The 20,532-nt window shown below is 57.6% G+C and overlaps 9 protein-coding genes across 9 annotated transcripts; 6 read left to right on the top strand and 3 right to left on the bottom strand.

Annotated features, from left to right (window-relative positions):
- Positions 1-3,772, top strand: TRAVEDRAFT_110860 (uncharacterized protein; the record flags this gene model as incomplete). Its single annotated transcript, XM_008034380.1, has 13 exons — positions 1-139; positions 371-506; positions 567-1,016; positions 1,071-1,154; positions 1,210-1,582; positions 1,653-1,724; positions 1,779-1,807; positions 1,874-1,937; positions 1,992-2,215; positions 2,269-2,432; positions 2,484-2,971; positions 3,030-3,195; positions 3,252-3,772. The coding sequence occupies 13 exons, from the start codon at positions 1-3 to the stop codon at positions 3,770-3,772; spliced, it is 2,910 nt and encodes a 969-aa protein (XP_008032571.1).
- Positions 3,773-3,995: 223 nt separating this feature from the next.
- TRAVEDRAFT_16119 (uncharacterized protein) lies at positions 3,996-4,822 on the bottom strand (the record flags this gene model as incomplete). The annotated part of the gene is made up of 3 exons (XM_008033526.1): positions 3,996-4,364; positions 4,416-4,620; positions 4,680-4,822. The coding sequence occupies 3 exons, from the start codon at positions 4,820-4,822 to the stop codon at positions 3,996-3,998; spliced, it is 717 nt and encodes a 238-aa protein (XP_008031717.1).
- Positions 4,823-5,081: 259 nt separating this feature from the next.
- On the top strand, positions 5,082-5,696 carry TRAVEDRAFT_157597 (uncharacterized protein). Its single transcript, XM_008034379.1, has 3 exons — positions 5,082-5,139; positions 5,202-5,265; positions 5,324-5,696. Exons 1-3 carry the CDS (start codon positions 5,106-5,108, stop codon positions 5,583-5,585), a joined length of 360 nt encoding a protein of 119 aa, XP_008032570.1. The 5' UTR covers positions 5,082-5,105; the 3' UTR covers positions 5,586-5,696.
- Positions 5,697-6,530: 834 nt separating this feature from the next.
- Positions 6,531-7,033, top strand: TRAVEDRAFT_32746 (thioredoxin; the record flags this gene model as incomplete). Its single annotated transcript, XM_008033743.1, has 4 exons — positions 6,531-6,575; positions 6,638-6,811; positions 6,871-6,945; positions 7,007-7,033. 4 exons carry the CDS (start codon positions 6,531-6,533, stop codon positions 7,031-7,033), a joined length of 321 nt encoding a protein of 106 aa, XP_008031934.1.
- Positions 7,034-8,092: 1,059 nt separating this feature from the next.
- TRAVEDRAFT_61724 (glycoside hydrolase) lies at positions 8,093-11,653 on the top strand (the record flags this gene model as incomplete). Its single annotated transcript, XM_008034250.1, has 13 exons — positions 8,093-8,288; positions 8,349-8,479; positions 8,529-8,714; positions 8,778-8,840; positions 8,896-9,630; positions 9,700-9,996; positions 10,056-10,112; positions 10,163-10,265; positions 10,318-10,375; positions 10,430-10,447; positions 10,504-11,230; positions 11,290-11,503; positions 11,559-11,653. 13 exons carry the CDS (start codon positions 8,093-8,095, stop codon positions 11,651-11,653), a joined length of 2,880 nt encoding a protein of 959 aa, XP_008032441.1.
- Positions 11,654-11,734: 81 nt separating this feature from the next.
- On the bottom strand, positions 11,735-16,678 carry TRAVEDRAFT_157590 (glycosyltransferase family 2 protein). The gene is made up of 6 exons (XM_008034378.1): positions 16,206-16,678; positions 15,872-16,135; positions 15,245-15,818; positions 13,729-15,194; positions 12,787-13,675; positions 11,735-12,733 (listed from the first exon to the last, which is right to left on the bottom strand). The coding sequence occupies exons 1-6, from the start codon at positions 16,645-16,647 to the stop codon at positions 12,052-12,054; spliced, it is 4,317 nt and encodes a 1,438-aa protein (XP_008032569.1). The 5' UTR covers positions 16,648-16,678; the 3' UTR covers positions 11,735-12,051.
- A 579-nt stretch (positions 16,679-17,257) lies between these two features.
- On the bottom strand, positions 17,258-17,815 carry TRAVEDRAFT_138118 (Nop10p-domain-containing protein; the record flags this gene model as incomplete). Its single annotated transcript, XM_008034377.1, has 3 exons — positions 17,258-17,617; positions 17,670-17,712; positions 17,762-17,815. 3 exons carry the CDS (start codon positions 17,813-17,815, stop codon positions 17,520-17,522), a joined length of 195 nt encoding a protein of 64 aa, XP_008032568.1. The 3' UTR covers positions 17,258-17,519.
- A 186-nt stretch (positions 17,816-18,001) lies between these two features.
- On the top strand, positions 18,002-19,331 carry TRAVEDRAFT_109731 (CRAL/TRIO domain-containing protein; the record flags this gene model as incomplete). The annotated part of the gene is made up of 8 exons (XM_008034376.1): positions 18,002-18,106; positions 18,166-18,357; positions 18,427-18,455; positions 18,514-18,621; positions 18,679-18,787; positions 18,857-18,985; positions 19,040-19,155; positions 19,214-19,331. The coding sequence occupies 8 exons, from the start codon at positions 18,002-18,004 to the stop codon at positions 19,329-19,331; spliced, it is 906 nt and encodes a 301-aa protein (XP_008032567.1).
- A 626-nt stretch (positions 19,332-19,957) lies between these two features.
- TRAVEDRAFT_112057 (uncharacterized protein) lies at positions 19,958-20,416 on the top strand (the record flags this gene model as incomplete). Its single annotated transcript, XM_008034375.1, has 3 exons — positions 19,958-20,149; positions 20,217-20,248; positions 20,305-20,416. The coding sequence occupies 3 exons, from the start codon at positions 19,958-19,960 to the stop codon at positions 20,414-20,416; spliced, it is 336 nt and encodes a 111-aa protein (XP_008032566.1).
- Between the last annotated feature and the right edge of the window lie 116 nt (positions 20,417-20,532).

The following is a 20,532-nucleotide window of genomic DNA, read 5'->3' as shown; positions in this document are numbered from 1 at the left end:
ATGCTTGCCACCCTCCTGGCCAGCGTCCTCTTCCTGGGGCGTGCTACGTCGGCGCGACAGCCGCCGTCGCTGGCACGCTCGTTTGGAGCCAGCGTACTCGCTGAGGATGCTCCCTCGCGCAATGTTTCATCTTGCCCAGGTATGTGGTCTTCATTTTGCGAACGTGGGGTCGTATGGGGTCGGAGGCACGCCCCCGTGGGGAACACCTGGAGATGATTCTGCCCGTGATATCACGATCGTCCGTTCAAACTCCTTGTGAGAGTATGACGCGATCGACCATGTGTGGCCGCCGCTGGCATAAACGAATGCTCTTATCACTTGCAACTGTTGTGGCATGTGCAGTAGTTTCTGATCAACTTAAATTTGGCAGGATACACCCTTTCGGCTCTGCATCAGACAAAAACGGGATTGACGGCGAAGCTCAACCTCGCCGGCCCTGCCTGCAACGCGTTCGGCCACGACGTTGCCAATCTCACGTTGGAAGTGACCTACGATACCGAGACACGGTGCGTACCTCTGCGAGACGTTCCCTATCCATGAGAGTTTCTCACGCGGGGATCGCGCAGCCTTCACGTCAACATCTACGACACTGAAAAGTCCCAATTCACGATCCCAACATCCGTCATCGCACTTGCGAACGGGACCGGCGACGCCTCTCTCAAACAGAACTCCGACCTCGTCTTCAACTACGAGTCCTCGCCCTTCGCGTTCTGGATCTCGCGCCGCTCCGAGCCCCACGCGCAGCCGCTCTTCGACACCCGCGCGTCTTCTCTGCCGCCCACGCCCATTGCGCCCGTCATCGCGGACGACAACAGCACCGCGCTCGATGGCTTCCCGCTCGTGTTCGAGGACCAGTATCTGCAGCTCACCTCCGCTCTCCCGCTCGGAGCGAACGTCTATGGCTTGGGCGAGGTTGTTGCGAGCAGCGGCTTCCGGCGCGATGTCGGCACCAACGGTCCTGGCACCATCCAGACGATGTGGGCGCGCGACATCGCGGATCCCTTAGACGAGAATGTGTGAGTGCTTACAGCATAGACATGCTGTAAGATATCGTCTAATGAACTTGTCAGCTATGGGTCGCACTCGATTTACCTCGAGCATCGCTTTAACGAGACCACGAAGCGTTCTCAGTCGCACGGCGTCTTCCACTTTAGGTACGCATACCTCTTGTCTCCTTCAACCTCACAGGCTGACCGCACAAACACACAGCGCCGCCGGCTCCGACACGCTCCTGCTCACGCCGCCCGGTTCGCCCGTCTCGCTCGTGCAATACCGCGCGATCGGCGGCACGCTCGACTTCTACTTCTTCTCCGGCCCGAGCCCGCAGAAGGTCGTCGAGCAGTACGGCGCGCTCGTCGGGCTCCCGACGTGGCAGCCGTACTGGGGCTTCGGCTTCCACCTGTGCCGCTGGGGGTACACGAACCTGACGGAGACGCGCGCGCAGGTCTCGGCGATGCGCGCCGCGGGCATCCCGCTCGAGACGATGTGGAACGACATTGACTTGTACCATGCGTTCCGCGACTTCACGACGGACCCGGTCAGCTTCCCGAGCAACGAAGTTCGCGACTTCATCCAGGAACTGGTGCGTATCATCACGATCTGTCCGAACCAGATAGACGGGCGAGTGCTGATCGTGCTTGGGGAATTTGTAGGCTGCAAACAACCAACACTACATCCCGATCGTCGACGCTGCTGTCGCTGTTCTGGTCAACGATACCGACGTTGTGAGTATCCGTTCTATCTCTCATAGTAGAACTGGTGCTGACCGTCTTTCGCAGTATGACCCCTACACCAAGGGCGCTGAGCTGTGAGTCTGGCTCGATGCCAAATATCTGACTGTCAACACTGCACACGAGGCTCATACCGTCATCAGCGGTGCGTGGATCAAAAATCCGGACGGCTCAGAATACATTGGCCAAGTCTGGCCCGGATTCACTGTAAGTCGTCCTAGGCCGCTCGTCGCTCGTTCCGTATCTCACATGCTATGGTAGGTCTTCCCCGACTGGTTCTCCGAGCACAGCACCGCGGTCTGGACGGAGGCGCTGAAGAACTGGACCGAGCTCGGTGTCGAGTTTTCGGGCATCTGGCTCGACATGAACGAGCCGTCCTCGTTCTGCCTCGGGTCGTGCGGCACGGGCATCGATCACACCAACACGTCTACGCCGTTCCTCCTGCCCGGGAAGCCCGGTAACCTTGTCACAGAGTTCCCTGAAGGGTGAGTTGTATGCACATGGGTACGGGACGTGAGGGCTGACTGGATGTGGTTAGGTACGATGCGACCGTGTGGGGGCCGAGTGGAAACATGACCATCAATGGGACGCTCACTTTCAGCAACACGACCAACGATCTTGCCAGGCGCGGTCTAGGCGGCCTAGGCGCCGGCGACCAGCAGGACGTTGATCTCAACGACCCGCCCTACGCCATCCACAATGGTGTGTTTGTAGTCCTCTGGGGCTTGATATGCGACTGAAGTTTGTCACTAGGCGACGGCCCGCTCTCCACGAAGACGGTCGCAACAAACGCTACGAACGCGGGCGGTTTCGTCGAGCTCGACGTGCACAACATGTGGGGCCTCATGGAAGAAAAAGCGACGCACCTCGCGCTGCTCTCCATCGCGCCGACGAAGCGGCCCTTCCTCATCTCGCGCTCGACGTTCCCCTCCTCGGGCAAGTGGACGGGCCACTGGCTGGGCGACAACTTCAGCAAGTGGGCGTACATGCACTACAACATCCAGGGCGCGCTCCAGTTCCAGCTCTTCCAGGTGCCGATGGTCGGCGCGGACACGTGCGGGTTCAACGACAACACGGACGAGGAGCTGTGCAATCGTTGGATGCAGCTCAGCGCGTTCATGCCGTTCTACCGCAACCACAACGTCATGGGCGCGATCTCGCAGGAGCCGTACCGGTGGGACAGCGTCGCGGCCGCGAGCCGCACCGCGATTGCGGTCCGCTATGGCCTGCTCCCGTACTGGGTACGTCGCGTGCGCCCCTAAGATGCGTGTATTGTTGTTCTGACTGTGAAGTGTGCAGTACACGCTGTTCGCGAACTCGTCCTTGCACGGGACGCCGACCGTTCGCGCGCTGTTCTTCGAGTTCCCCGACGAGCCTGAGCTGTTCGGCGTCGACCAGCAGTTCCTCGTCGGCAGGGACATCCTCGTCACGCCCGTGCTCACCCCGAACGTGAGCTCCGTCGACGGTACGTCTTTCCCCTCTACCTGAATCCCCCACAACGAGACTGAACGATTCTCACAGGGTTCTTCCCGGGCCACGGCCGCGTCATCTGGCGCGACTGGTACACGCACGAGGTCGTGAATGCGACATCGGGCGTGCAGACGACGCTCGACGCGCCGCTAGGGCACATCAATGTGCACGTCCGTGACGGGTCTGCAATCCTCCTGCACGCGCAGCCTGGGTACACCACGACCGAGACGCGCGCGTACCCATACTCGCTGCTTGTGTCGCAGGCCGCAGATGGGTACGCGTTCGGGACTGCGTACGTCGACGATGGCGAGAGCGTGCCGCCCATCCCCAGCTCGACGCTCACGTTCACCGCGCGCACCGGGTCTCTGCATCTCGCGGCGCACGGGAACTTTGCGGTCGCGCAGAAGCTGGACACGGTGACGGTGCTGGGCGTGGGGAGCAAGAAGCCGAGCGCGGTGAAGTTGAACGGGAAGACGCTGTCGAACTGGGAGTTCGATGAGGGACTGCAGCGGCTTGTCGTGAAGCAGCTCGGGCTTGACTTGAACAAGGCTGCGTCGCTGACTTGGGCGTAGGCGCGCTGTTGGCTTGTACAAACATTCGTAATGCACAATGAGAATGAACATGTCATGTTCTCACAAAAATATGCTCAGTGTAATGAGGAATGCGAATGAGTGATTCTGCGCTAAGTGGGCGAGTAACGGTATGGTATACAGAATCTAAGTCTGGCGTGAACACATCTAGGTAATCCTATCAATATTCGCATAGCATCGAAACCAAGGACGTACCGACGCGGAATCATTGCCTTCGTTTCTCCGCAGCTGTCGCAGACTCAACGCGCACTTGGGCAGCGACCGCGACTAGATGCTTAAGAATACGGGGCAGTACCAAAGAGCCTGCGACGACCACAAGTGCAAGCAAGAGCAGCAAGGTCGGCAATAGAGACTCGGGGACCAACCCGAGTATTAGCGGTTCGACGGCGACGATGAACGGAACAGGCTCGACGGTGCGACCTTCGTTCGCAGGCGAGGGCGTGAAGACGCCTTCGCTAACGAGACGGATCCTGGCGTACTTTCGGCGAGTAAGGGTGTGGCGGGTCCGCGTCTTCGGAGACGTGCTCGGTAGATCTTCTGGCGAGTACAGGTCGATGAAGAACCCTGCGGGATACTGGAGAAATGTCTGAGTTTCAGCCGGGAATGGACTGTGTACCCGACCTACCGACGCGGGCCAGGAGATCCTCAGCGTGAATTTCGAGTACTGGGACCAGGAACTCTCGTCCGTGTCGATTGCTACCCAAGCTTCATGTGGGCAGCTTCCCAGAGCGTCCGCTGAGAGAGGCTCGCAGACGGTGACGATCGACGTATCGAGCGGCGCGGGCAGCACTCGTAAAAGTGCTTGAGTATTCGTGGGGCTCAGTACTGGCCTGTACATTCAAATCAATACACGTGCATATTTCCCAGAGAATGCGAACTGATTACATACCAGTCTGTTGCCTTCAGATGGGGAATGTCGGGGCCTAATGAGGCCTCAAAGTTGACGATTTCGGTGTTGGCCAGCACAGTACGGAGTGGGCCGACTGTGCAAAGACCCAGTACTAGAAGCAAGATTTCTCTGGGTAGTTTCATCGTATGGGGCTGGAAGCTGATTTGTTTGGTCGAGTAACTGTAAGGTGATGAACGTCGACTGCAGACTGCCGCCGTCACCGGACAAAGCATGGGCGCTTGCAACCCGCCGATCGGCGGAGGTCCGAAGTGGGAAGGTGTTTAGGTTCGTCCACGGCACCTGGCCCGTGCGCTGGAGCGGCCTGGTCAGCTGTCTCGGCTCCTCCCACAGCATATATACCCGTCAGACGCCATAGAAGTCGCCCACGACCGTCGTCATCCTCACTATCAACCACACACACCCGCCATGGCAGACACACTCGCACAGCACGCCCCGGCCAGTGAGTATATGTGGTCGCACACGCATATAGACGCGCTCCTGAGCATCTATCACGCACTACAGTTAAGGTCGGCGGACGAAGGCTCTCGGTAACCGCCAGACCGCCCAAGCCTGTTGCTGCTCCCGTGTATGTGCTTTTGCAATGTATATTGCGAGGCATAGATTCACGAACGAGCGCTTCGCAGTGAAACGCACACCGCGGGCTCGGACACTCCAGTCGACTACCCTCGTCCCGCTCCCCCGGGAGAGCAGCAACAACTGCACAAGGACGAAGAGGAAGTGCCCAAGAAGAAGCAGGGCAACGGCGGCGACGAACACGAGCGCCGGATCCAGGAGAGCCTCTACCGTAAGGCGGAGCACAACCGGCCTACGAGGGAGTTCAAGGGGAATCCCAAGACCGCAGGCGCGAGGATCAGCCAACCCGCAGGCAAGAGCCTGGCGATGTGATTTACGCTTGGCCAATACTTGCGAAGTTTCTTGTTGTCGATTGTATGAGTAGGACGTTACCGTGCATCTGTATCAATAGCTGTAATATATCCAACACCTCGACGCTGGGCCATAAAGATCACGCTACGGATGCTGTTTTTAGCGAGCGGAGTGCGTGGCGAAGCACGAAAGGAATGTGGAGGGTCTGTATACTCCAGGGGTCTAAAGAGATGGTTGTGAAGGTGGTAAGTCTCGGTGGAAGTAGCATATTAGGCCGACGTCTCCGGCGAGCAATGTAATGCAATGCAGGCTTGGTAAGCCGTATCACCGCAACGTACATACCACGACGAGCTTTGAAGCTCATTACCGACTTTGACCAACATTCCCTGCAGTTTCGCACCCTTCGCCGCAAATGGAGGTTGTATCAACGATGTCAATTGAAGCTTCGTGTGGCCAAGCTTCCGGCGACACCCACATGCGCGACAACGCCAACCTTGCTTGAGTATTCTCCGGACCTCGTGAGGCTGGCGGCGTCCACATGTCTTGCCACCCGTAACGCTGTCCTGTCCTTCCGTGCAACTCAAACCCGCACTTGACGGCACTTTGTCCACAACAGCTCACCGGGGCGGACTACGCTGGCTGCGGCGGGCGGACCTAGGCCTCTAAGAGCACGCCGATATGTCGACATGGGCGCTGCCTGGTGGGAAGGAATGATCTCGCGCATCAGTTCATGGCTGACAACTCTCACAGCCATGCATACAATCGAGGCCGGTATACTCGCGGGGAGGAGGAAGAGTGAACCAACTCAGCCTCGACGATTACACGGGCGCTTCTTCGATCTTTGTCAGGCCGGGTCACGTGCGCTATGACACAGATCTACGCGATTGCTCGGGAGGAGCGCGATATAAGGCTGCCCGTCCGTCCCCAGTCCGTCCACACACCTCCCCTACCCCGCACACATCCACCATGACCGTCGCAGTCCTTAACAACCTCGAGGAGTTCAAGAGCGCGGTGCGTTCACCCCGCGGACGTGCATATTCGAAGCGGAGGACTGACCTTCGCGCGATATATAGATCAACGGCGACAAGCCGGTCGTCATTGACTTCTGGGCGACCTGGTGCGGCCCGTGCAAGATCATCTCGCCCATCTTCGAAAAGTTCTCCGAGCAGTTTGGCGACAAGGTCGCGTTCTTCAAGGTCGACGTCGACGAGGCGCAGGACATCGCGCAGGAGGTCGGCGTGCGCGCGGTGAGTGGCCATCGCAGCGTGCGCAGTGCCGCGATAGAGTTGCTGATGCCCGCGGACAGATGCCCACGTTCATGGCGTTCAAGAGCGGCGCCAAGGTTGGCGAGACTGTCGGCGCTGCGCCCCCCGCGCTCCAGGTGCGTTAACCGCTTGCTCGTGTTCGATTGTGACGGTATGCTGATAGGCGTGATGTTGTAGAACCTCATCACTGGCCTTGCGGCATAAACGTGCCCGGTGTAGCCATTGACACAGTATCCTTATCGACGAGCGTGTGTACTATGCAGTTTGATTAATGAATGTACCATTGAGAGGAACACCTCCGCACCTTGTGAGCTTCGTGTATCGCCATACCGCCACATACCTCAACGTGCATGCACGATGGGGATGTTCACAGGCGTTCAAGTCGCTGTGCATTCCGAGTACTAGTTGTACGCGGTGAGTTCGTTTCCACCGTGAAGCATATACTATGGCGGCTCACCCGAAGTAGACCATAGCTAGATGAGATGCATGGCGATCCTCCGAGGAACAGACCATGCTTGTACAGATGCAACAGAGTGCACACCTGTGAACCGCATGGGCGTATTTGGGATTGAATATGCGTACAGTCCCGCGACTGCTCCCGAGTATCGCCTGATGGGCCTCGACCTTGGCCGCTTCCGGCCCATGTCTTTCTTCAGCGTACCATCACCACCACCTGTAACAACATGTTACCATGATACAGGCGTATAGACAGCGGGCGTCCGTACAAGCTGGCCTATAAACCCCTTGTAAAGCGACCGGGGTCAGATGACGCGCATATAGTCTATGTATATCGCATCCGCAGATCCCAGAAAATCTCGAATATGTAGGTGCGCACCCGTTCCGCAGATCGCACTGCCCACTCATAGCCTCCGTGCACAGATCAGCTTGCATACCAAAGGAACAGACTGGGTGACCGTAGACGTTGTCGCTCAGCAGAGTCCACAGCGATAGCGCAGTGAGGAACATATGGGTCTGGAGCGATTGAGGCAACATCGCGGGCGCCATACCCCTGCTTCTCCAACACCGAAGCCGCACTTTCCAATCAGCAAACTCCAGCCCGCGCCGGGCCACCCTCTATAGCAGTGTACGTCACCCCCACCATCCCTCCACCTCGATGCCCAAGATCATGGGGGCACGTTCAGGTCATGCGTCTCGGCGACGACGTCGCTTCGCTCGCCGCGCCCCCGCACGGCCCATCCGCCCCCGCCGCCATATATAACGGCTCGCGCATTGCTCAGCATCGTTGCATCTGGGATACGCGCAATGCTCGCCTTCAGCATACTCGTGGCCGCGCTGTGGCCCGCGCTCGCTGCGGCGGACGTGCAGAGCCTCTCTGGCCTGTCGTGGACGCTGAAGAACACGAATGGGTCGATCGTCGTGCCCGCGAAGGTACCATCTCAGGCGCACCTCGATCTCTTTGACGCGGGAATTATCACCGAGCCGCTGTTAGGCATAAATGGTATGCACTGGCTTCATATATGTGGATCAGAGTCTAATCAAATGTGGTGCTGTGGCATAGACTTCTCGCAAAGATGGATCATAAACGATAACTGGACATATACGGCCGATCTGACCCCGCTAACCCAAAACATGAGCGCCGACGCGAGAGCGCTCCTGGTCTTCTTCGGTATCGACACCATTGCAAACATCGTGCGTAGGTGTGCGGATATATGGCTCCGTACTGAAAGAATATGTGTAGACTGTCGCGGGGCACCCGGTCGCTTGGGTCAGCAACCAGTTCCAGCAGTACGTTTACGACGTGACGGACTTCGTCGTGGCCCCGGTGAATAACGATACGAACGTCACCGTCGCGCTCGAGTCGGCGTACTTGTATGGGCTCAACGTTACCGCGCGTCCCGACGCTGAGATATCTCCAACAGGCGACGTGAGTAGTACTTGCTTGTGCTAGTTAGGTTTTGAGAAGGCTTACGCTGCTGGCCTGATATAGTTTGAATACGCCGGGATCCGGCAATTCATACGGAAGACCCAGTCTGACTTTGGTTGGGATTGGGTATGCTGCAGTCGTTCAGCTCTTGTCCATCCGCCCTGAAACACCATTTCCTTAGGGCCCCGCATTTGTCCCGAGCGGAATCTTCAAACCCGCATATCTCGTTACCCTTACCCCCGATCGCCCCCACATAGCTGACGTTAGTACCGATGGCTCCAGGGCGGACCCAGCGTCGCACCCGCTTCTCGCATCCGGAGGCAGCGTGCTCGTCGAAGAGACCTCGCTCGAGATCTCCAAGGTCGGCCAGACATCGATAAGCACCCCCAACCAGACCGCAGCCTGGCTCGTCAACGTCACGCTCGGCGTGCGCTCCGTCGTCGGCTCTGACCACCCTACGCTGACGATCACGATCCCTGAGCTCAACGTGACCTCAGGCCCTCTCTCCGTCGACCCTATACCCGTCTCCACCAACGCCACAACCTTCCTTTCCGCGGCGTTCACGATTCCCGACGGCGTCCCCGCGCGCTGGTTCCCGCACAACCTCGGTACACCACAGCTGTACAACTTCACTATCGCGCTCGCATTATCTAACTCTTCCTCGCCCGGCTCCTCCGTGAGCTTCACGACGCGCAGCGGGTTCCGAACGGTACAGCTCGTACAGACCCCGTACGATGCAGCAGATGCAGCAGCGCGCGGTATCACGCCGGGCGACCAGTGGCACTTCGAGGTGAACGGGCGCGCGTTCTACACACTCGGCACGAACATCATCCCGTTCGACCCGTTCTACGCGCGCATGACCTCCGCGCAAGTTCGCTGGGTGCTCGAGAGCGCTGTCAAGAGCGGGCAAAACATGGTACGCCCCCCTCCCCTCTTGCCCCTGTCTGGTAGATGCGAATGGGACTGACGGGGCGCTCTGGAACAGCTGCGCGTGTGGGGCGGCGGGATCTACCAGCCGTCGGACGAGCTCACGGGCGGGTACGACTTCTACGCGGCGTGCGACGAGCTGGGCATCTTCGCGTGGTCCGAGCTCATCTTCTCCGACGCGCTGTACCCGATCAACGACTGGCTGCTCGCGTCCGTCGCGCCCGAGGTGCGCCAGAATGTGCGGCGCATCAACCGCCACCCGAGCAACGCGCAGTGGGCGGGCGGGAACGAGATCGAGGGGATCGTGATCACTGTGAACCAGACGCTGGCCAATGGCACGCATTACTTGGACGAGGTGCGTGATTTGGTGCGGATGGTGTCTTTCTAGTCAGAAGCTGATGCGGTGTGGTGCAGTTCCAAACACTGTTCGGCGAGTTCATACATGACATCGTTACGGACGAGGAGTCGTCGGTATGTAACATAATCCATTCGCTAGGCGGATCAACCTGACAATGCACTAGGTCGCATATACGGACTGCTCGACGACTAGTGGTGTACTGAGTCTCGATCCGTACGAGATCAGGTATGCCAACAAAACGGAAGGATCTATTTACGGCAACGGCGGTACGTATATCTGAGCAACAGGCTGACACACATTCTAACAAGTACTATCCAGAGCGTTACAACTATGACGCTTCGCAGGCGTTCAACTACAGCACCTATCCCCGGTCTAGGTAAGGAACGCTGTACTCCCTCATTCCAGATTCGCTTGCTGATCCTGGTGCCAGGTTTATGAACGAGTTTGGGTAAGCGGAACGATCACATAGGCGAACGATGAGATATTGTACTAACTTCCCTGCAGGTTCCACTCGCAGCCTTCATTCTATAGCTGGGAAGAGGTTCTCGAGTCCCCCGACGACTTCTCATTTAACTCCACCGTCGTCGCCTCCCGCGACCACCACCCACCCGCCGGCAGCCTCGCCTTCCCCAACCCGAATGCGCCCCAAGGCCAGGCCCAGATGACGACCGCCGTCGAGCTCTGGCTGCCGACCCCGAACACGACCGACACGAACCAGACGTTCGCGCAGTGGTGCTGGAGCACGCAGGTCTTCCAGTCGCTCAACATGGTGTCCGAGATCGCGTTCTACCGGCGCGGGGCCGGCGAGGGCGAGAACAACCTCGGCGCGCTCGTCTGGCAGCTTAACGACATCTGGCAGGGCGCGAGCTGGTCCTCCATCGAGCACTCCGGGCGCTGGAAGGTGCTCCAGTATGGCATGGCAGACATCTTCCGCCCGGTCGTCATCTACCCGTTCTGGACGCCCGACAACGCAACCCTGGAGATTGTGGTGACGTCCGACCGCTGGGAAGACGTGCAGGGCGCGGCGGCGCTGACGTGGTATGACTGGAGCGGGAACTTTATCGACTCGTCGACACTGCCGTTCACGGTCCCGAGCCTGAACAATACGCTCATCCTGGCCATCCAGGAGCTCGACAACATTGTCCCGACTAACCACAACGCGACAGACGTTTGGCTGTACCTCAACATTACCGCGCAGGTGGAAAACCGGACTGTCACGCACGAACAATACGTGAGTAGACGTAGACGATTTTGCACTCGCGATGGTTGGAACTGATGACTTCTCGACAGTTCACTCCCGTGTCTCTGGCTACAGCAAACCTCGTTGACCCGAAGATCAACGTGACGACTGGGGCAAACCTCACCTTTACGCTCTCGGCTCAAGGAGGCGTCGCGCCATTCACCTGGCTCGACCACCCTGCCGGCACGGTGGGCTTCTTCGCAGACAGCGAGACCGGCTTGCCGTCCAACGGCTTCTTCCTTGTTCCGGGCATCGATCGCACAGGTAAGCACTGATGAGGAGACCGCCTAGTAAGAAGGATGCTCAATTTTTACCATAGTGCAATTCATCCCCAACCCTGAACTTTCGACGGTGGTGGACCCGGACCCGGCGGACTTCATGGTCAGGTCTTTGTGGAATAACACTCACCTGTGATCGATGACGTCGACGTGAAAAGATACGGGAAAGGAGAACGAAAGGATGGCGGTATGCTGTAGCTGATTAGTGGTTTCCAGTGTTCTGTATGAAATTGAGTGCATTCGCATGTAACCTAGGTGTGCGGACTACAGGCGATAGACGAGACGAGACGAAACCGGGGGCGATAAGGTTCAATCAGGTCATGAGAGGTCATGGCAGCGAACGCCTACGAACCAGAGGACGGGGAAGAGTGTGTTCGTGGGACTACAAGAAATAGGGGGTAAGGATGATAGGAAAAATGGCGCAGGTCCGATTAAAAGAATGTAGCTACTGTCTGCCTGACTGAGGTCCGTCGTGTACATCGAGGGTCATGAGGGAGTCATACACAGTTCGGTCTTCAAGCGTTGCGGCGGGTCCTACTGGGCATACCCTTGCGGAGGTGCGGCGCCTGGCGGCAAGTTGTAGGATCGCGAATACCTGTTCGAATTCTGTGCCGGAGGCGCCTGTGACGTCGGTCGTCTGCCTTGCTGTCTTGACACCCGGCGGACACCACCTGGGCTGGAAACGGGGCCGTTGTCTGACAAGCTGATACCGCGGACACGCTGGTTGGCGTCGGGCAACGGCGGCGGGAGCTCTTCAGGGTCGGAGGTGAACGGTACTTGTTGGTCGGCGTATCCTGCCATCTGCGGGGAGTACGCGTACGGATTCTGCGTCTCGCCGGGAAACTGGTTCGCCCCGGTGTTCTGCCGCAGAACGCCGCCGCTGCGGGACACCCGCGCCTCGAAGTTGTTCGGCGCCTGGTAGCGGCTGTCGTACTCGTCGTTGTAAGACTCCTGCGGACTGACAAGGCGTTGTTGAGATCCGATGTCTGAGTTGTAACCATCCTCGCTGGACCGTGAGAGGGCAACTGTGGATACTGACGGTGTGGGAGCAGCGTTGCGGTTAACGGACAGAGGCGCAGGCAGCACGACAACCTGATTGCTGTCGAGTCGTTGTCGCTGAGGGCCGTTATACGACGACTCGTAGGTGCTCTGGTCGAACTGTGGAGGCTGGGGAGTTTGGTACTCAGAGACCAACGAGTATCGCTTGGTGTTATCCCTAGAAAGTATATTATCAGTCAATGTTAGCCTGTCAACATCCTGCACACATACCTCTTCGGTGAGTTGCCCCTCAGATCATATGCGGCAGAATCCCGGGACTGCGTGCCACTCTTCCAGCGACGTTCGCGCTCGAATTCGGCCCAGCGCTTCATCACGATATGAGATGAGTCGAACTCTCCTTCCTTGTCTCCGTGGTTGTCTTTCTTCTCGCCTGCTACCTGTCGTGTCTGACCCCACGAGAAGTCGTCGAAGTGCCAGAATGAATACGAAGGCAGGATACCGTTCCAAATAGGGAGCGAGAGGAGATACACCAGCATCCATCCGACGTATGCGACCTTCCGGGATGTGATGACGATCAGTAGACCCGGAAGACCGAGGACGATGGCGAGAAGGATGAGCGGGATGGTGGTGTCAGGGCCGCCGGGGATGATGGAAGAGACGATGAGGTAGATGGTGAACGAGATGGCGGCGGGGAGCACCAAGGTTCCGGCAAGCTCCATGCCAACGACGAACTGCATGGAGAAGCAGAATGTACCGCACAGGTCTCGAACGAGAAGCAGCTCAGCCAAGTTGTGAATCGTCGAGTTGATCCACCGACGACGCTGGGAGAGAAGCACCCCGAACGTATCCGGAACGACGGTCTTGCACACAGCCTGGGGACAGAAGACGTTCTTGCGCTTGGGGAACGTCTTCAGCATCAGCGTCGTAAGGTATCGATCCTCGCCAAGGAGCAACAGGTTCTTCTTGTGCAGCGTGTCGACGACGTTCTCTGAGTAATGCTCCACGACGTCCGGGTTGGCGAGGACAGGGACCCAGTAGCCGGAGTCGCCCTTGGGCGCTTTGATGCGGTACATGCTGAAACAACCAGGCAAACAAGTGACACCTCCGAACATGGACTCGAAAGCCTTGTTCAAGTGGTGTGAGATGTAGTACTCGAACACTGTGAAACAACTGAGTGACTATGATCCTCGGAACATAGACTTCTAGACTGACCTTGGATCATCGTGACCCACGTCTCTGCCTTGTTCGCGATCTTCGTCTCGCCGCAGAGGCCCATGATCTCGTAGTCGTTGACCATGCACGATACCATACGGCTCAGCGAGTCCGGGAAGACCTTCGTGTCGGCGTCCACGCACAGCACGAGTTCGTAGCGATCCGGACTGATGCCCGTCACGCGCCAGATGGAGTTGAAGAACTCGTACTCGAACGTCGTCATGCGCTCGTCAAACATGACCTTTTGCATGAACGACATGAGCACGATCTGACTGTCGCGCTTGCCACGGTTGCCCGGCTTCGCGTCGTTGGCCTCGAGCGGGTTGCCGACCTTCGCCACGAGGACAATGGGCACGCGCTGCTGCTTGGACCGCTCGACCGTCGCGTTGTCGTAGTGGTAGAAACCGGCGTAGACCTTCGCCATGTTGTGTCGCTTATGACCGTCCGCAATCGCGACATAGGAGTGCGCCTCGACGTCGCTCGGGTCGATGACGAACTCCTTCATCATGGTGAGACAGATCTCGGGGGTCGTAAGCGTATTGCCGGCACCCTTGACCATGCCGTCGGCGATGATCAGGATTAGCTTGTGGCTGTTCGGATAATCCGTAGTAGCGAGGGAATCGAGGGTGGTGCGGAGACCCTCCACAGACTCGGAGTACGCAGTGACGAGGCAGACCGTGTGCACAAGGGGGTAGCCGTACGGCTCGTAGTCGGGCGCGGGTTGGGGGATGACATTAGGGTCGAGCGGGAAGGGGCAGGGGTTGTCGGCGAACATGCGTTGCGAGTCCGCGACTAGCGAAGTCGAGCTACGAGACTGGCGGTAGGCAGGGGTATCGGGCGGGGAGGGTTTAATGCTCTTGCCGCTGGACCCGTAGATGCTCGAGGTGCCGGAGCGTTTGTAGGGTATAGGCTCCAGCATGCCGTACGACGTGGGCGTTCTCCCTCCGACGCCTTTCATCACGCTCTCCGATGGTGTGAAGCGGGAGGTGTTCGGGAGGAAGGTGTGGCGCTTGTTGGACTTGGGAAGACCGTTCTTCTGCACGTTCGGGCGGTACTGGCTGGGGGCGGGACGGTATATGTCTTCCGTCCAGTTCTCGATCTCGGCCGCACGCGCCATACGCTCCTCGTACGTCTCCTTCTTGAAGTTACCCAGCTTCCACGAGAAGAACCACGCGAAGAGGACGGCCATGACGAAACGAATGCCGACGACACCGATAATGAAGACCAGCGAGACGTACAGAACGACCTGGGAGGCGACACATCCGATGCTCTTCGTGTCGACGAAGCCGACGGTGGCGACATCCTGCAAGCACTTCGCGAGGGTTTGCTGGTTGGTGCGAGAGAAGTACATGCTCAGGTCCTTGCCGTTGAACGTGCCGTTCGGCTTCTTGAGCTCGTCAAACAGCGCCGGGTAGTCGACCTGTGACTTGTCCAACCACTGCAGGAGATTGAGGTCGATGACAGATCTATGCAGCACCAATTAGCACCATACCGTGAGAGACAGCGTGATACTTACGATTCGAAGACAGCCAAGTTGCGGCTCGAGTTGTGTATGTTGTCCCATGTGTAGTATACTTGGCCCTGAGGTCGTATACTGGCGAGCTGGGTGCGCGCGGAGGACGCTGTGTGGCACGTCGTCGACGACCCGTAGTTCGTGAGGTTGACGCCGGACGTCCCGAACTGGTTGTAGACGTTGCACGGAAAGTACCAGTCCAAGTCGCCATTGGACCCGCTGATGGTCGAATTGGCCGCCTTCGTAATGAGCGTGCGGCAGTTCTGGTTCACGTTCTGGAACATGAACGAGATGTCCGCGCCCGCGGCATTCCAATCACCCTCGAACAGGGGATTTGACTTGCCGCTGAACTGTCCGACAGCGGGATGGTCGAACTTGCTAAAGTCGTAGTCGTACCCATGAATGATCACGGAGGCCGTGTCGATAGTGCCGGTTTGGAAACGATTAGGCTGGGTGCCACAAACGACCTCCGTGAAGCCGAAGGTGATAAAACCGACGATAGCCATGAGGCAGAATATGATGAATAGCAGGCCAATCTTCTCTCTCCATGCACGCTGTTGCTCGGGTGTACGGATACCTGTGACACGTTAAGCTAACACATTCCACGAGTGCCAAGGAACAGCGATTTACCGAATGTGCTGAGAACAAGCCCGGGAATCCACCATGTTAGAACCCAGCAGTAGATGTACCACGCGTCCTTGGGGCCCGGACCAATATTGTCGAGGCAACCCCTCGATTTCCCCATCTCGAGCGTTGGAGTAGACGCTGTCGACTTCTTTCGCCTCAGGGTACCCCGCTTGAATAGCGCAAGACCAGACTCGTGCACATCCTCTTCTCGGCCAAGGAGAGACTTGCCGCGGCGCAGCTGCCCTCTCGTGGGCGCATTGCCGGTCGCTAATCGGGAGAGCGGGGATTGAGAGGGGGGTTCGGCGGGGATCTACACAAGAAACTCAAGACTACGCACTGGAGGGGATGGCGTCGCCACCATCGTTAACCATTTGTGCGGTGTGGTTGCGGTAATGCCACTGCCTGTGGCCCGGGTCGATCTTCTCTCTGTCGGGCCTCACCAGGCTCTTTTTCCTGCCCACCCTGCCATCTGCGCCAAAACCTCCTTCTACATCCACTGGAGGAGGCGAGGTGCTCTGGTAAGCCGAATAGAGTCGTTGGCGATTCTGGTCGAGACGTTCGTTTCTGTCGCCGGCTTCCTGATTCTGGAACGAGATGCCCCTCGGATGATCTTGTGGATACCCCGGGCGGTAAGTCGAGGCAGGCTGGTCAGGATACGAAGGGTAGGCAGGGTACGACGGGGAGGATGGGTATGACGGAGGAGACTGTGTCGGAGCCTGCATCGGCTGGGTCGAGGGCGGGCGTGTTGAGCGTGGCGGACGCTGACCTCTGTGGTCCATGGCGGGCAAAAGAGAGTGATGTTCACCGCATGCACGGTGAGCAGGGAGGGAGGAGGAGGGCTCGACGTCGTCAAGGACGGCGATGAAGGGGGGAGGTGAGCGCGTGGGTGGTGGGTCCTGTCAAGGTATCGCCACCATCGATAGCTATTTACCGCGCTTTGTTACCACGGCTAACTCGGCATACAACCACTTTCTTACTCCTTCACACAAGAATTAACTCCGTCACTAACACGCTTTATATGGTGGAGTAATATGATGCACACAGTTACTAGCCTACCCACGCCTCGAGGTTTCCAACCACCTCGCCGCAGGCCTGCGTTGTGCACAGTCGCACACTGAGACATTATTTTTCAGAATATAAAGCTGATCAAGTGTGCAGCATGTGCTCCGACAAAATCCCATCGGTCAGTACTATAATTACCATAGCGCTGCGGAAGCGGGTGGTATGGCCGGGCTGCCCATGTCTTGCGAGGATGGGTTTGTTCGGACACAGTGGGAGAGCATGCTGACACAGTGAAAAGCCTGAGAATGCCACAAGAGCTACTCCGCGCTTCGCCAGACTTCGCCCTATCGAAACGGCCGGCGCCCCTCAAGAATCGGACAGAAGAACAATCGGTATCATACCAGCCGCGTCGAGGCTTGGTTTGTACGCCGGGGCGGTCCGATAGAAGGCCCATGGGCCAATATGCGGTACAACACAGCAAGGGCGAGAAACATACACGTGGGACCGTCGGATGTCATGTAATCTCCCGTACGTCTCCTTCACTATCTCGGAGCTGTGCAGAGCGTTCGACCTCCTACGAGGCTAGGCATGTCGTCGAGGGGGTGCGACGTACGTCGCAGGGGTGTGTGATATGCCAGCTGCGGAGCCTTCAAAGAGGCTTGCTAGGCAGTTGCGTGGGCAGGATGCCATAGCGCTTTTTGATGGTCACTCGGTGACGTGAGAACTTGTCATCCGGGGAGAATCGTGCTGGGTGGGGGTGAGACGGTTGGGTAGAGGAGCGAGTGTTGGATGAGCGAACCTGGGTGCGCAGACTTGGTGATCTTGCCCGTCTCTGTGATTTTCTGCAGGTCTGTCAGAACATTTATCTTGCGTCGGATATTTCCCGCTTACCTTGAGGGTGTACACCCTGCTCCCGTTCTCGTCAATCGTGTACATAAGATGCATGGCGGGTGAGGGTGTTGGTGGCGGCGAGGACGAAGGAGAAAAATGAAGCGCTCGTTGCTCGTCGCTCGTCGGCGCCGGACCGAACACAGCGTCTCCGATATTAGGCGCGCGTCGGGTAGGATGAGAAATCCAAGGGAAATCGAATGACTTCGTCGTCGAGGCGGTTCGTCTGCAACCACATAAACTATGGCGAAAACCCACCAGGTGCTAACGACACCTCCCCAGGGCACCATCGTGCCTGAGCACTCGTACAACGACGATCAGAAGGCGCAGATACAGGCTTTGCGAGAGGTGCGTACCCCAGCCCCCAGCGCGGCTCGTGGTCGGCTAAACCCGCGTCTTCTACCCAGTATGCGGAAACCGCGCTACTGCCAGAGTCGGACTCCTATCGCCCATGGGAGCTGCGATGGCTGGACAAGCCGGACACCATGGTGCGCTACATGCGCGCGGCAAAATGGAATCTGGAGGACGCGAAGCGGCGGCTGAAGGACACCATGGAATGGCGACGCGATTTCAAGCCCGATTTGATTGCTCCTGACGAGGTGCGTATCCTGTTTATCCGCTAGTCGTGGTCGTCAGTCGTGACGTCAATTGCGCCCGATTTTTGCCAGGTACGCATCGAGAGCGAAACTGGAAAGATGTGAGCACCTTCTACTTCCGCAAGGTCACGCCACCGACGGTGGTCCTGGGATCGACAGCATCCTCAACGGTTTCGATATTGATGGCCGGCCGATCATATACATGCGCCCTGGCCGGGAGAACACCGAGACGAGCCCCCGACAACTCCGGCATTTAGTGTGGTGTTTGTGAGCCTTGTTTACTGTCGTTCAGTGCTTCGGGATCTCACAGCATCTCGTCGGCAGGGAACGGGCAAAGGACCTCATGCCACCAGGTCAAGAGTCTGTGACGATTATTATAGATTATAAGAGTACCACTCTCAGGACTAGCCCTTCTGTTTCCATTGGACGCAAAGTCAGTACATGAGTTCCACTCAAGTCTTAGTTTCTTCCGCTCACCTCGTTCGGATGATGCCCGGAACAGGTACTGAATATCCTGCAAAACCACTACGTCGAGACCCTTGGCAGAGGCCTTATTATCAACCTTCCATTTCTTCTGAACTTTTTCTTCAAGGGTATCACTCCGTTCCTGGACCCTATAACACGGGACAAAGTCAGTATACTTCTTTGACCTTATGTATATTGGCGACTCACCCCGGACTTGTAGATGCGGTTCAATCCTGACCTTTCGGAGCTTGTTTCGAAGGAACAGCTCGACGCAGACTTCGGCGGTGACTTCGAGTACGAGTTCGAGCCCACCAGCTATTGGGAGCAAATTGTTACGTACGCGTCGAAAGCCCATTCTGATCTCTCGCCGTCAACTGATTTATATGGCTCATAGGGCTTGCAAAATTGCACCAGATGGAACGCGAGTTGCAGACGCACCTCCTTCTCAGCCTGACGCCTCTGTCATTTCGCCCCCGATTGAGACTCTCGCCGAAGTAGATGCTATCGCGTAAGTGCTCGTGGTAGTCGTGTGCATCAACATACCATTAACGGCAACTGCAAAATAGAAGAGAACAAGCTGTCTCCGCAATTCCTCAGGGCGCTGAGGAGGTTGCCGTCATAGCCTGACGCCTCTCAGTCCGCCCTGCGACGGCGAGACAGCTCCTGATGCCGCAAAGCACCCCGCACTAGTCCCTAACTGTATCTCATGCCTCCCTAGAGCATCGCCCACATCGCCGCTGCCACCATTTTTGTTGTTGTCACTCCTAATGTATCAATGCCCTCATCTATTTATCCGAAACGAGCACAGGCCCTGCTACAGGCCCGAGAGTGTCAGTACCCTTACATTTAGTGGCTCGGGAACGACGTCCCCAATCGCCGCGGGCGGCGGTGAATATATGCGCACGCACCTGAATTGCTGTCAAACCTGGCGCCCGGCGCTGCATGGAAGCAGTAATTCCTCTGCAGTCCTCAGCGTACTTGACAGCCCGTAAGCTAAAAGAGCAGACCGCGGTTTCATCAGCGAGCCACAAAGATCATATAAAATCACGTCTGGCGCGGCCAAATCCCCAAGTACGCGCGTCCTCTCCCCACGGCCGTCCGTTCTCGTCCGCCCTCATTCCGCAGACTGAAGCCCGCCATGGTCAAATCGCGTGAAGAGGTCATCGCGGAGTTCCATGAGGACGTCAACATGACTGTTGAGGAGCTCGAGAAGTGGCTCGAGGACCCAAAGAGCACCAAGGCGGGCACCGGGGTCGGCATCGAGAGCGGACACAAGATTATCGAGATTTTGCGCAAGAATCCGGACAAGGACCCGGAGAAGTATGACGAGGTGAGCAATTCGACACTTTGCGATTGGCATGTATCGTGAAGTGCAGAACTGACTTGTGGCCATGCAGGATGATATCGCGCACATGCGCAAGGTAGCCAGGTGCGTGTCCAGGATACACTTGCTGGAAGTGGGAGTGAAGACTGACCTGCCGGTAGTTACATTAAGCGACACTTGGCGCAGGAAGATCACTTGAAGGATATCAAGACGCGCGAGGAGCTCGAGAACGCGAAGAGCACCATCAGGTCAGTCCGTTTGCTGAGTGCATGATGACAAGCACTAACGCCCTCGCAGCCTCAAGAACTGGGGTCATGTAAGTTTGAGTGACCGTGTGATACGACTGTCATGTTGACACCGTGTTATCCTCAGGATCCCTTGAAAACGTT

The sequence above is a fragment of the Trametes versicolor genome, assembly GCF_000271585.1.
Source record: "Trametes versicolor FP-101664 SS1 unplaced genomic scaffold TRAVEscaffold_1, whole genome shotgun sequence".
Taxonomy (NCBI): Eukaryota; Fungi; Basidiomycota; class Agaricomycetes; order Polyporales; family Polyporaceae; genus Trametes; species Trametes versicolor.
This window is presented reverse-complemented; position numbering and strand designations above follow the sequence as displayed.